The 14178-nt window shown below is 36.2% G+C and overlaps 2 protein-coding genes across 7 annotated transcripts in view; one reads left to right on the top strand and one right to left on the bottom strand.

The window, feature by feature from the left end:
* Window positions 1-8086, bottom strand: part of LOC134538422 (PIH1 domain-containing protein 1-like) — a 58944-nt gene extending 50858 nt beyond the window's left edge. Inside the window, exons 1-2 of the mRNA XM_063379740.1 lie at window positions 7806-8086; window positions 425-506 (exon numbers count right to left, since the gene is read on the bottom strand). Of these exons, the coding sequence (XP_063235810.1) occupies window positions 425-506; window positions 7806-7874 (151 nt within the window). The 5' untranslated portion in view covers window positions 7875-8086. The remainder of the gene's footprint in view (window positions 1-424; window positions 507-7805) is intronic.
* The window catches only part of LOC134538421 (multidrug resistance-associated protein 1-like), a 143496-nt gene that overhangs the window by 15621 nt on the left and 113697 nt on the right, over window positions 1-14178 (top strand). For all 6 annotated transcript variants that reach the window (XM_063379734.1, XM_063379733.1, XM_063379735.1 and 3 more), the window contains exon 2: window positions 9656-9746. In XM_063379734.1, coding sequence (XP_063235804.1) covers window positions 9702-9746 — 45 coding nt within the window. In that variant the 5' untranslated portion in view covers window positions 9656-9701. The remainder of the gene's footprint in view (window positions 1-9655; window positions 9747-14178) is intronic.

Here is a 14178-nt window from a genome sequence, read left to right as displayed (position 1 = left end):
AAAATATTTACACAAATATACGGAAGAACCACTTGTTCTATAATTATTTTATAATATAGGAATGCATATAAAATATATTTAAAAGCTCTATTCATAGATTAAATTAATTATTAACAAAAAAAAAGAACACTGATTAAATTTTATTGAACTAAAAACTTTTCAGTACTGCTGTTTCCAATTTGGCGACTAATTTTGCACTCTCCCTACTGATGCCTGGTTATGTTGCAGTGAAAACCACTGTTTGCTCCAACACCTCTGCAGTTCTGATTGCTAACGCAAACAACACTCGAATGGCCAGAGGGAAGAGGCCCAAGTCCCGCACAACTATCCTACTTGTATGCTGTCGGTCAAATTGAAAATATTACAGCTCCTAAAATACAATTTAATGCTGTTTTTTAAAGACTACAAAATGACACCTAGGTACCTGGTTTAGGGGTCACCAACTTCCATGGACAAACATCTTTCTCGGAAGACGGGTTGAGAAAATCAAAGTCGTCATCATTGTCCTGAAAAATAATAATAAATAAAAGCTAATTAACTAACCAATTTTGCACAGAGTTGTGGTATGTGTGCAAATTTAATTATATAAAACCTTTTGAGGTCATAAAAAAATTATGAGATTTCTTTTTAACATTCTTATATATATGGAGAAACACATGATCTGCAAACCTAACATTCACAACATTCCAGTCCAAGGCAGAGCATGTTCCTATAAATATTACAAATTTGTTACATCGTGAGAATGGTCATTTAGATTAGGTTAGCTCTATTAAAAATACTTTAAAATATTGTGGATGGTTGGTTCTAGGTTAGTATAGATACATTAAAAATACTGTAAAATATTTTTAATTGTTGCTTAGGAATTGCAAGGTAGCATAGCACCCAGTTCAAACAGGTCCATTCCGAGGCCGATACAGTTCCAAAGTTCACAGAAGGTTACCGAAAATCGCAGCATCACATGAAAAACTTTATTAGTGGATAAAATTGTGCACAACAGAGATGTCCAGAGCCATTCCACCTCAATTCAGGCAGTTAGCAAGATAATGTGCCAGGTCACCATCTCAGATTTGCTTTAAAAAATTACAGCAGTTACAACCAGTGCAGACAAGAAGTATGCCAAAAGGATTTTGTCCCAAAAAATTTTTTCCCCATGTTATAGCCTTTTGAAGTTGGTTCAAAATCAAAAAAGGGTGGAAAAAGGGATTTTTTTTTTAAATGAGCGGCATTTCAAAACTATTTTACTGATTTTGTTGATTTTTTTTTTTATTTTGTACCTATTATAGTGAACTACAGAGTGGAATAGTTCCAATGAGCCCAACGACAATATCTTTAAGGGGGGGAAACTAAAAAATTTGGCAAAAAATTTAGATTTTATTGGATTTTCAAAAAAAAAATTTTATGTGGAATAATCAATTTTCATAAAAAGTAATTCTGGTAATATGTAGACCTATTACAGTAGTTTTACAGGAAAAATTGTTTTTAATTCTATGATGCATGGAATTATTAAAATTTAACTTTAAAATTTTCAAAATTTGACAAAAGTGCCATTTTTGATTGAAAATTACTGAAAAACCCCATATTTTAAAATCTGAAAATTTGTAACTTCGTAGTCCTCACATTTATTAATAGCATGCACTTTGTTGGATAGTGTGTTTTTGCCTGTAAACATTTCTAGAATTTTTTGAAAATGTAATGTCATTACCTTTTGTATGTTGTGCATGCTCAATTAATAAATGTTTTGTTGGTATCTAAATAGTATGTGATAATTTGTAACTGGTTTTGTATGAGGGGAAACCTTGGGAAATATGAAGGGGGAGTCCCTATCTGAATATTCCCAGGCGCTTGCTGTAAGGGGAATCCCTGGTAGCTTGAGGGAAATCCCTGGTGACCATAGGGGGAATCAACTACAAGACTACAAGGGAATTCCCAAACTTTTGCTGTTACAGTTGTGTTGTGTGTGTTCATGGGTGATGTTCAGCTAGTGAACTAAATCATGTCTGACTTTCATAGTACGGAGAGAATTAAATGTGTGGACTACATTAAAAGGCACAAAAAAAGTGTGTATAAAAGTAAATGTGTGAGGATGTGTAAGGTGAATGATTTAGCAGATGATATTCAAAAGTTTGTGGGTGTATCTGTTTCAGTAAATAAAAATGATATTTTGTGTAGCAACTGTGTTACTTTTTATAAAAAGAAATTTCTGGAACTTGCTGAAGATGCAGAAGAAACATCCACATCAGAGAATTTTATTCCGGAGGATGAACTAGTAAGTGTTTTAAATAGCAGTCTCATTAAAACATTAAATGTAGAAGTATCACCATTGAAATCCCCTTCAGAGGTGAGATTGGATAGGAGAGAAGGTTATGCGAGGAAAAAGAAGATAAAATTAGTTGATGAGTTAAAAACTTCTGCTGTGAACAAATTACAAGACATATATCACGTGCATCTTTCAAGTGAATCTGATGATGAAATGCCTGTGTGTGTCAATTGTAGTCTATGGTTTTCGAATATTGACTCAGCTCTTCATACTTGTAACTACAATGGAAAAGTACAGCTACTAACATTGGTACCACAAACATTTAGTAAAACTGTATTGAAGGAAAAATTACCTTCAGTGTCAAAGTACCTCATTGATAAATGTCGCACAGTTATAAAAAATAAGGGAATTTATGCTCAACCTGACCCCTATAGTGGACATCCTTTACCTACACAGGTACAAGATCTAGCATTATCATATTACCTAGAAGATAGTAAAGACTGTTCAAGGGAAAGTCCAAACAAAAAAGATGTTATTTGCATTAAGGATGGTAATGGCGAGAAAGTAAAAAAGGTTAAAAGATTCATGACAAGGTCCATCAAAGAGGCATACAAAGCATTCAAAAAAGATAATCCTCTTATAGAAATTAGTCTTTCAAAGTTTTATGCCTTACGACCAAGATGGGTGAAAATTCAGCCAGAACAGACTGTGTGTTCTTGTATTTACTGCAGTAACATGCAACTTATCTGTGTAGCTCTTCGAAATGTAACAAATAACCAAATTGATGAAGACTATCTTCTACTGAAGTGTTTGTGTGACGAAACAAGGAATGAAGATTGCTGGCTCGAGGAGTGTGGTGACTGTCCTGGCACAGAAACATTAACTGTTGAAAACTTTGGCTTGGATGAAGAGGAAGAAGTTACATTTGCGATTTGGGAACATGGTGACCTCATAAAAAAAACTGCATCTGTAAATAATTTTCTGGAACATGTAAGGCATTGGGTTAAAAAAGCTATTCCTCACAGTTACATTAGGAAAATACAAAAGGAAGGAATAGCTGAAGCAAGAAGTTCTGTCCAACAAAATAATGCTCTTGTTTTACATTTTGATTTTGCTGAGAACTGGTCAGTTGTATTGCCTGATGAAATCCAAACTTACCACTGGCAAACTGATCAGCTTTCACTGTTTACCTGTGTTGCATACTTTGGTGCGGAAATAAGAAGTTTTGTTATAGTATCTGATGATATAGCTCACGACTCTGCTCACGTTCTCTGTGCTTTAGAGGTTATAAAACTGGAAATTTCAAAATTTTGTCAGTTAGAACTTTTGAGTTCAATAGTGTACATTACAGATGGGGCAGCTGGACATTTCAAAAATAGGTTTCAGCTGTATGAACTATGTAAAAATACTCAAACTGTTGAAAAAAAATGGATTTTTTCTGCTACAGGGCATGGCAAAAGTGCATGTGATGCAATAGGTGGTTTGTGTAAACACTTTGCAACTAAGTTCAATCTTCGGGCAGTGTGTGTTAATGCCATTAGAGATTCTGCTTCATTTGTTGCTGAAGTAGGTAACCTTGTACCAAAGATAACTCTATTGGCTCTTGAAAGTAAAACAATTCAAACGTATAGGTCATCTAAGGAAAAAGAATGGGCTACTGTAAAACCAGTTGTTGGAATACAATCTAAACATTACTGGCTGATTAAAAATGAGACATACATGGGACGCACAATTAAAGATAAAATAGAAATAGTTGTACAATCTAACCAGATTAAAACACATTATTCAATAAATGATTTCCAAGTAGGCCAGTTCGTTGCTTGTGTATACGATCAGAATTGGTGGATGGGACAGATCACTGGTATATCTAAAGAGTTGAACGACATGACAGTGTCTTTTATGCATCCCCATGTTCCAGCTAAAGGGTTTCAGTGGCCACAGGAATCTGGAAAGAAGAAGGATGAATGTCCGGTGCCACTACAAAATGTTTTGTTAGCAGTAAGCAATCCTACTCCACTTGGACAATCAGCAAGACTCCACACTTTCGACAAAGCTGAGTTGATGAAGATCCAGCAGATCTACTGTCTTTAATCAGCCAAATAATATTTTAGGAAGTTTGTCAATATATGTTACATATAGTTGAGGAAGGGTAAGCAGTCTACATATAATTAATTATAGGTACATATTGTTGGTTTCAATTTTACTTTGAAATTTTGGTTTTCATGCAAGTTAAAGAGTATGCATATGTATTATATGTGTGTATATGTATTGTGCATATTATTAATGTGATAATGTATACACAGACTCTCCTTTTGTAATTCCCAAGGTTTCCCCAATTTACAAATTACATCTCACTTTTTGGAAACTAACAAAACATTTGTTAATTGAGTGTGCAGACCTTAGAAAATGTAAGAAAATTACATTTTCAAAAAATTCTAGAAATGTTTACAGGCAAAAACACACTATCCAACAAAGTGCATGCTATTACTAAAGGTGAGGACTACAAAGTTACAAATTTTCAGATTTTTAAAATATGGGATTTTTGAGTAATTTTCAATCAAAAATGGCACTTTTGTCAAATTTTGAAAATTTTAAAGTTAAATTTTAATAATTCCATGCATCATAGAATTAAAAACAATTTTTCCTGTAAAACTACTGTAATAGGTCCACATATTACCAGAATTACTTTTTATGAAAATTGATTATTCCACATAAAAATGTTTTTTTGAAAATTCAAAAAAATTCAAATTTTTTGCCAAATTCTTTAGTTTCCCCCCCTTAAAGATATTGTCGTTGGGCTCATTGGAACTATTCCACTCTGTAGTTCACTATAATAGGTACAAAATAAAAAAAAATCAACAAAATCAGTATAATAGTTTTGAAATGCCGCTCATTTAAAAAACACCCCTTTTTCCACCTTTTTTGATTTCGAACCAACTTCAAAAGGCTATAACATGGGGAAAAAATTTTTTGGGACAAAATCCTTTTGGCATACTTCTTGTCTGCACTGGTTGTAACTGCTGTAATTTTTTAAAGCAAATCCGAGATGGTGACCTGACACGCTCCTGCCTGAATTGAAATGGAATGGCTCTCCATATTTTCTTTCATAGACTTAAGTAATCAAGAAATTAAAGAATAGTCAAGCTAAATTAAAAATACTGTGAAATTGTGTGAATGGTTGGTTAGGTCAGGATAGCTACATCTTTAATTGGCGATTCCTAAGCATCCATTAAAAATATTTTACAATAATTTTAATGTAGCTATACCAACTTAACCAACTGTCCTCACTGTTTTAAGTATTTTTAAGGTGGCTAACCTAACCTAATTAACCATTCTCACAATTTTACACAGAGACCCACAAGAGAAAAAAAAAATGGTGATAGCTGCATCAATGCACAAACAAGCATTATAATGAACACTATAAAAGTGATTTAACTCAGAAACCATTACGAATAGATATCAATGCTGTTTCCGGGTAAGTAAATGAATATCTCCAGTGCTTGAAAACAATATTATCGGAATTTTATTATTACTGCCCGGATAAGCAAAATTAAATGAGTAGGCTACTGAATATTTCTAGGTAGATTTATACTTTTCTGCAAACAAATTTTTAAATATTTTAAAATTAATTTCATTCCTTTCTAACATGTTTTCTAATTATTCTGTAAAAGCGCATTGCATTCAAAAAAGTGGTTCCCCCATAATTATCATATTAAGTAGAGTTTTGGTTAAAGTTTTACGAATTTAGAAAAAACCTCAAAACTTATAAATGCATTTTCAGTACCTATTTTATTTGCATTTTATTTTAAATGCATCCCTCTTCTTAACAATAGCAAGTATCGGATGTCGCAATACTTTAGAACTGAAACACAAAAAAAAATTAACATAAAATTTACCCTGAAAGGGTTTTCTTAATTCCTACTGATTCGTGAAAAATAACACTTTAAAGAAGCTTACATTACAATACCTGTGTTTTCACACTGCCAACGCCATTCATTGTTTACCCGCGATCATGTATCTCTTTGTTTAACACAACTATGGCGAACTATGGAGAATTAAAAATATGCTAATTCTTCCAATTCATATATTGAAGTTCATCCTTGGATCCTGAAGGCTTGATCCTGTGGTAAATGATGTTTGCTGTTTTAATTTAGTACATTGGAAGATCCTGTACATAAAAAAAATACTGTCATATAATAATGAATTATGATCGTAAGTCGAATAAAAGGATTTTTTTTCAACATACAATCATTAATCTTTCGTATTTCTCAATTTCTTTAAGTGCAGGATCTTCCAATGTACTGAACTAAAACAGCAAGCATCATGTACCACAGGATCAAGCATTCAGGATCCAGGGATAAACTTGGATACATTAAAGCAAAATTCAATGTGTCTGCTACTTCAATGCACAGCACGTATTCCTGACAGAAAATTAAGGACGTTAACATTCAATTTAAATTTTAGGCTCCCATTAGACTCGTTTGTAACGTCACTCAAAATAGTAGGCTACTTATGTTAAATACAATGTAACAAAACAAACATTTTGTATCAAAATTACATACTTACTTTAATAAAAGAACAAAAATGATATACAAGCATTAAAACCTCCTTACAACTGCAATCCAGCCGTTATTTAAAAAAATTTCATTATAATGACAACACCTAAATTAACTAAAATTATCTAAAAAAAATTTAAAAAAACACATAAGGGAAAACATAAACATTGAATGTTGGCGATTGCATGAATACATAAGTATTGTAATGTAAGTTGTAAAACTGTTATTTTTTCAAAAACCAGTAGAAATTAAGAAACCTTCCTTGCAGGGTTAATTCAAACTTCTCTAGTAAATGGAAAACATATATTCCTATTTATTGTTGGTAAATAATGAATGGCGGAGGCAGCGTAAAAACACAGATAATGTAATGTAAGATATAACATACAATTTTAATTTATTCACAAACTAGCAGGCAGGGCCGCAACTAGAGGGGGGCAAGCGGGGCATACGCCCCGGGCGCAAAGCTGTGGGGGCGCCGAAATCGCTTGCATTGTAATTCCTACTACAACTAGTAACTGGTAAAAAGTTTTTTTAACTTGCGTGCCAGGAATGTCTAATCTGATTTACAATATAACATCTCAACATATTTAATGAACAAGTATAGTGATTATACGGACTACTTTATGGACATAGTGGGTTCATGCATGGAAGTTACAGTAGCACAGAAACGGTTACATGTAGGTATGGAAAATGCTTAAATAGCACCATTTTTCCGTGGGAGGGCCCCGGACCCACCGTTTTATTGATGTGGTATGTGCAAAAAAAGAGGGGGGGGGGCCGCATGAATCCATTCATGCCCCGGGTGCCAGAGATTAGTTGAGGCCCTGCTAGCAGGAATTACGAAAACATCCATTGGGAGTAAATTTAGGGACTTGTGTAGTGTGAGTAAACCATGTTTTCTGATAATATTCTTTATGTTCTAAAAAGCCGCGACGTCCGATTATTAGATTAACAAATACCTTAAGCAAGATTAAAATATCAAATTTGCTTACTTCCATCAATAAACGTTTTTCTAAAATCGTAGAGTCAACGTCAAGAAATACTGATTTTCCTCCCGACATTTTTGATTCACATGTATCAAATTTAAAACAAATTTTCTCTTCTGTCACAGCTGTGTAATAACTGCACAGGTATTACAATCAAATTAACATCACCAAATTCACGAAGCTTCCAAACATTTACTAGGTTAGGTTGTTATTTCAACTTAAAAACAACAGACAAACTATTTTTTGTTCACAAGTTCGCCAACATTGACAACCATTTTATTTTACACCAAAGAGCAAAAACTAAAATACCAGATTCTGTATGAATATGCACTAATAAAATACTCATTAGAGCACCATAAATGTAAATATTTCAACTACAATTTAGTTAAATAATGATGAGTCCCGAACATATCTTAAGTATTCTGCTTCCTCTTGCAATTCCGTAATTATAATCATAAAAATTTGCTAGAAGTCGTACATTTTCAATATTTTAGAGTACCTATTTTAATAAATCACTAAACCAAACACAAACATTTGTATACCTAACCATAACATATAACCCAAAATGTAAAAAAAGAACAAATTTTAGCGAGAATAATAATACTTTAACATTATACCTATCATTATATAAGTATCTGAAGAGCTGAAAACAACCTAGATGTGCAAATGCCTAAATGCTGGGGGAAAAAATAATAATAAACAAATTTTATTAGAATTTTATATTTTTTACAGTGTTCACATATGTAAGCAGAAAAATCAGGAAAAGACACACTGAATATGTGTATAATGAAATATGTTGTCTAATTAAACTGGACAACACCTAACACTGGGACTTGTGTAAATTTTGTGCACAACTACCACCCTTGAGGTCATTCACCGACTCTAAAGGTTACTTACCACCCTTCAGTTACTCATCCTCATGCACTGCCATTATCTGGTGCAGGGCAAATTCCCTTCTCATTCACACGAGGTGGCACCCAGTAACATAATTTACTCAATCCCTACTACTCATAATACCATTTAAATCCGTAAATATCATTTCCAAAAGACAGTGGCTAAATTCGGTAGGTACTGCATAAGATTGCCTACCATTTGATTTAACAGCATAAAAAAATACACAAATTCATATTGCTCATATAACTAAACGGGTTTAGAAAAATTTAGGTTTCAGTTTGCTACAACATAATGCAAATTAACCTCTATATTTACAGTAACGATTTTTGGTAAGACTTCAATTAAGGCTATTTAAAACAGTTGATCAGTATCTTGCATAAGCATCTCACTCTTACAATTTTTAATGTCGAATTGCCAAAATAATATTATTCACTGTCAAAAGCATTCACAAAACTTATTAAAAAAAGGGGGGTTGTATATAATATATTTTGCAGCAGTAAGGACTCTTTTGTTGGAAGGGGCCCAGTAATAAAGAGGTATTTTTGGCGAGGGGGGGGGGGGTCCCCATTTAAAAAAAACTTTCAAATTATTAAAACAATTTGAGTTAATTTAATATTGTAAGCCATAATCCAATTCCTACTACCACTCCAACTGCATTGTCAAATATATTGGAGACAAATATTAGTCAGTGTGACAGGGCCTTAACACCATGCATAAAGTATTATTCATAGGTCATTGGCCAAATTATTATAAGTTTCTCAGTTTAATTTCCTCTGATACACACAGAAGGTGGTTTCAGATTAAATTCTCGTGAATGACGAATTACCTTAGTGTGATAAATGATCTAAAGTGGTACATATATGTTATTATGCTTAGTATTGATAAAAATACATTTAAATTATGTGAACAAGGTAGGTATGTATTATTTGTGAAGGAAACAATAATAATTTTTATATTTTCAGGTTTGAAAACCACCAAGAAGAGGAAATATTCAATTGCTAATAGAAAATGTATACTCCACTGCTTAACAGTTATTGTGGAACAAAATTTTGGGTAAGTAACCTATCTATGTTTCAACTTAAAAAATATATATATATAGTTTTTTCTTGTAAGTTAGCTTTCTGACAAGTACCTAACACAGTTGACGTGTCTCAAGATGTCCGGCAGAAATTTTGGGTAGGAGAGTAGGTAAAAGTGTGTCCGGAAGGTTGCTACCTGGAAAGGAGTTCGGGTAGGTTCGGAGCGAGTTCATGAAGATTGCTATCGAAGGAAAGGAATTCGTGAAGGTTCAGAGCGAGTCCATAGAGGACATTATCAAACGGAATGTATGTTAATTAAAGACGACTTTAGACTAGTCATATTTACTAGCTCCCCAGATTACTTTGGGATGAGATTTCTCGGAAGTTTAACTGTTTTCCACAGATTCTTATACTGTCTGGCACAAAATTCGTGCATGCATATGTAACAGAAGAATATTGCATACAAAAACAAGACAGAGTCTTTACACTATTGATATTTACACATATAAGTTTTCCTGTAGCCTACTACCAGTTGTCTGATTCGCAAATGAGTGTCCTAACTAGCATTATAATCCGCATGTAGAACTGATACTCATCTCAGGCGTGACATCACCACATGGCTGATTGGCAGTATGATCTTAATCCGATAGAAATACCCCAAAGTGTAAGCACTACGGGATGCAACTTAAAAATGCTAGGTGATTAAGAAAGCTGGTGTTCTGGCATGATGGTTTTTATTGATAACAAAATACTCTTACACATGCTGTTTCTGAACATGACATATCCAGCCAGAGAGCCTTAACTCTTTGTGGCAGATATGATGTCACATACCTAAGTACATTTACATTGTTTCCATAATACATGATTCGTTTTCCAAGCTAAATATTGCAAATATGCATCATGTTTTTATGGCATGATTACTATAGTATTGAGATGCACTCCAAATGATTCTAGTTATTTTATATAAGAATTTAGTTTAACTACAATTGATAGTGAAAATAAAGGTTACTGGTTATACTCCCCTGCCACACCAACATATACCAATCTCTCAAACCTATCCCACATTCCTGCCATGTAGCTAGAAATGTGTGGACAATATCCTTGCAAACATCATGTTCCAATACAAACAATATAGTTTGTCGTCACCCGACCTCTGATTAAGGCCCGGGAGGTACCTGACGGGCACTACGGGCGTCGTGGTGCTGCTGATGTCCGGGCTAGTGCGATACTAAGCCATTGATGGTGGGTCGTGGGTACTCTGCCCCCGCGTGCCCCGCCAGGTACGCGGCTTGAAACCTATCCTGAGTTGCGGCGCTCGGCCGTGTGGAGGACGGAAGGGTGCAGAATTACGGTAGACGACACAGTTTGTATTAAACGGTGTTTAATTCACGTACTTTCTGGTGGTACGCGTGGGTACCTTGTACGCCTTACACGCACACTACGCAGTACAAAGTTACATGTACACGCGGTACATGTTACTAAATACCGAAACACACGAATCTGTAACAATTTTCGTAAATATTTTAATTTAAATAGTACTTATTTCTATTAGAAATGAAAATGTAATTTGCATTTTCATTGTAAAGTATCGTGGCATAAGTTTCTAGCATGGACAATAGGACAACCGTTTTATTGAAAGATTTTAACAGCGTCCATTCGAAACCTTCTATCGTGGCATTCGGACATTTTCACACAAAACTTTCACCATTCCACCTCTACCAAAAAGAACTAGGATGAGGAGATAAAAGAAACGTACAAACACTTTCATGGAAAATGCTCTTTTCCTGATTTGATCGGCATTCGACCAATAATGTCAACACTAAAAGCAACGATACCACTTTTACAAAAGGATTTTTCTTTAATCCGATTCTTTTGATTCCGATATCCGCAATTCAAATGTCAAAAATAGGCCAAGAACTGTCTACTGGAATGAAACTATCGGATTATTCCTCTAGAGGAATTATTCCGACAGCATCAAGATTAGGGCCCCTGATGACTAACTGGGCATTCTACATTCAGCACTTATGTAGCTTTAGGTTTTGGTCTGGGCTCTCCTCATTCTCTCGAGCAGGTAGTGTTCCCGTTTTATGGTATTGGCCCCTTTGGGTTTCTTGGCAATCGCACTACATTGCCATGGCTCGGGTGAGCAGTTCCACCAAGTCGTCTAGCGGCAGTTGTCTTAAGAAAATGCATTAGGTTGGTCTGAACTAGCTCTAAAAGTTTTGGGAGGAATGTGATGACGTCCCTTTCAGGATGAAGTCTTTAGCAGAGTCTCTTCTTGCATATTAAGAAGTCTTCCACTTCCTTACTTTCCCTCTGCTTGTGGCTAAATAGCTGAGCGGAGAGTTCGGCAATTTTTGTTTGGCTGCCAAATTGATTCATGTACCTCCTGATGAAATATTCCAAGTCAATATACAATCCCTTGTGATCACTTCACTATTTAGTAACCTTTCCGAGTAAGCAGGTCCCGTTCAGTTTTACCCATCCGGTGGCAGAATGTCTGGGGTTCATTTAGTTGGTCTCCCATACCAAGGCACTGCACGTGAAACTGGGCATGGCATACTACACAGAAAATTCTCTGGCAGTTCTTGCAAGTCCTGGATGCCATTCTGTGGATGGTGTTTGAGCCCCACCAAGAGTTATCAACATTCCTGGAAGGGTAAGATACTCCTGCAGCTTCGGGCGCCAGCAGCAATGCGTTCGCGATTATTATTAGACTTCATATGTCCAACATTAGGTACCAAATTTATGTCCCATGATGTCCATCAGGACTATGGCTAATGAGAAGAAGTGTAGAAGAGTGTACCCAATGTCGCTACCTGTAAAGGTGGTCAGGGAGGTTCGAACCGAGTCCACGAAGGCTTTTACCAAATGGAAGGAATTTGGAAAGGTCCGGAGCGATTTCATGTGACCGCTACCGAAGAGAAGGAGTGTTAATAAAAGACAACTTTATACTAGTGTCATTTACCCTCAAGAAATTTTATTTGAAGTTAGGCCATTTTTTTCCTAAACTAACTAACACTAAGGTCTGTGTTCGGAGGGACATGGGTATGTCTCAGGCCAAAGCCTGTATGCCTAATCATGCAGGGAAGGGTCGCATGCACTATGTGCTTTATTCGGGTTTGGCTATCCATGTCAGAATCCTTTTCTCTTCCACTGGAACCTTTGATTTGGGAGATACGAAATGTTTGGCTACAACAATATAACTTGGGGCATATATTTAAATTTATTTGGATTCCAGGTCACATTGGTATCCCTGGAAATAAAACTGTCGGCAAACTCGCTTATACAGGATCTTGGCTCTCATTCCTTCTTCTGGAGCGGCCTTCGGGAGCTCGCTCTAGAAACCCTTCCCTCCTTCCTCTGGAGCTGCTTTCGGGAGCTCGCTCTAGAATCCTTTCCCCTTCCTCTGGAGCGGCCCTTGTGAGTTCCCTCTAGACTCCCTTCCCCTGTAGCGGCACTTGTGAGCCCGCTCTAGGATTCCTACCTCTCCACCCCTTTGGAGCGGCCTTTGGAAGCTCGCTCTAGAAACCCTTCCCTCCTTCCTCTGGAGCTGCTTTCGGGAGCTCGCTCTAGAATCCTTTCCCCTTCCTCTGGAGCGGCCCTTGTGAGTTCCCTCTAGACTCCCTTCCCCTGTAGCGGCACTTGTGAGCCCGCTCTAGGATTCCTACCTCTCCACCCCTTTGGAACGGCCTTTGGAAGCTCGCTCTAGGGCTCCGACTGACACCCCTTCCTCGTTCCTTACCTGACCCCTCCCCTCCATAGCCCCTCTCAGCATTGGGCACTACCCGCCAGCAGGAGCTGTTCGGCGAAAGTGTGTGAGCGCACTACACCCAGGGGGTCTTTCACCCCACCTCACACCACTCCAGCACTGGACCCTGTTGCAGGGAAACGTCAAACTCAAGATATTTCTATTAAGTGTCTTAGCAATGACTCAAACGGTTGATTTTACAAAAATGGGAAATGAATTAGTTAAGTTACCGGGCAGCACATCCTTCTTTGTATACTTTATTTCACCCGACATTAGACCCTGAACACCTCTGGAAGGCCAACTCTTTTGTCAACGAAATTAGTGTACCTCTTTTCGCATCCGTTCCAATCATAATTCTATTCCTGCCCATCTTGCAAAATAACACATTATACAAAATCCCCTATGCGGCTGTGTAGCTCAACCAGCCGGCATTATTCATTTTTTTGTTAGACTGCCCACAATTTGCATATAGAACAAGTTTGTTAGGGAAGTTAACAGAGTTACAACTCCCTATCCGAATGAAATTCCCGGATACATTAATAGGTGCTCCTTTTGCTATTTATCGCGATATTTCCAACTTTCTCCACCATCACAATGTATCCATCTAATTTCCAGTTATCGTTACTTTCCTCGGAGTTTTCCTAGAAAATTGTATCGCTCGACGCTTAACCTGACAGACAGATTTAGATTTATGCGAATACTTATCAAGTAGTAT

Source organism: Bacillus rossius, chromosome 13 (assembly GCF_032445375.1).
Source record: "Bacillus rossius redtenbacheri isolate Brsri chromosome 13, Brsri_v3, whole genome shotgun sequence".
NCBI classification, from domain to species: domain Eukaryota; kingdom Metazoa; phylum Arthropoda; class Insecta; order Phasmatodea; family Bacillidae; genus Bacillus; species Bacillus rossius.
This window is presented reverse-complemented; position numbering and strand designations above follow the sequence as displayed.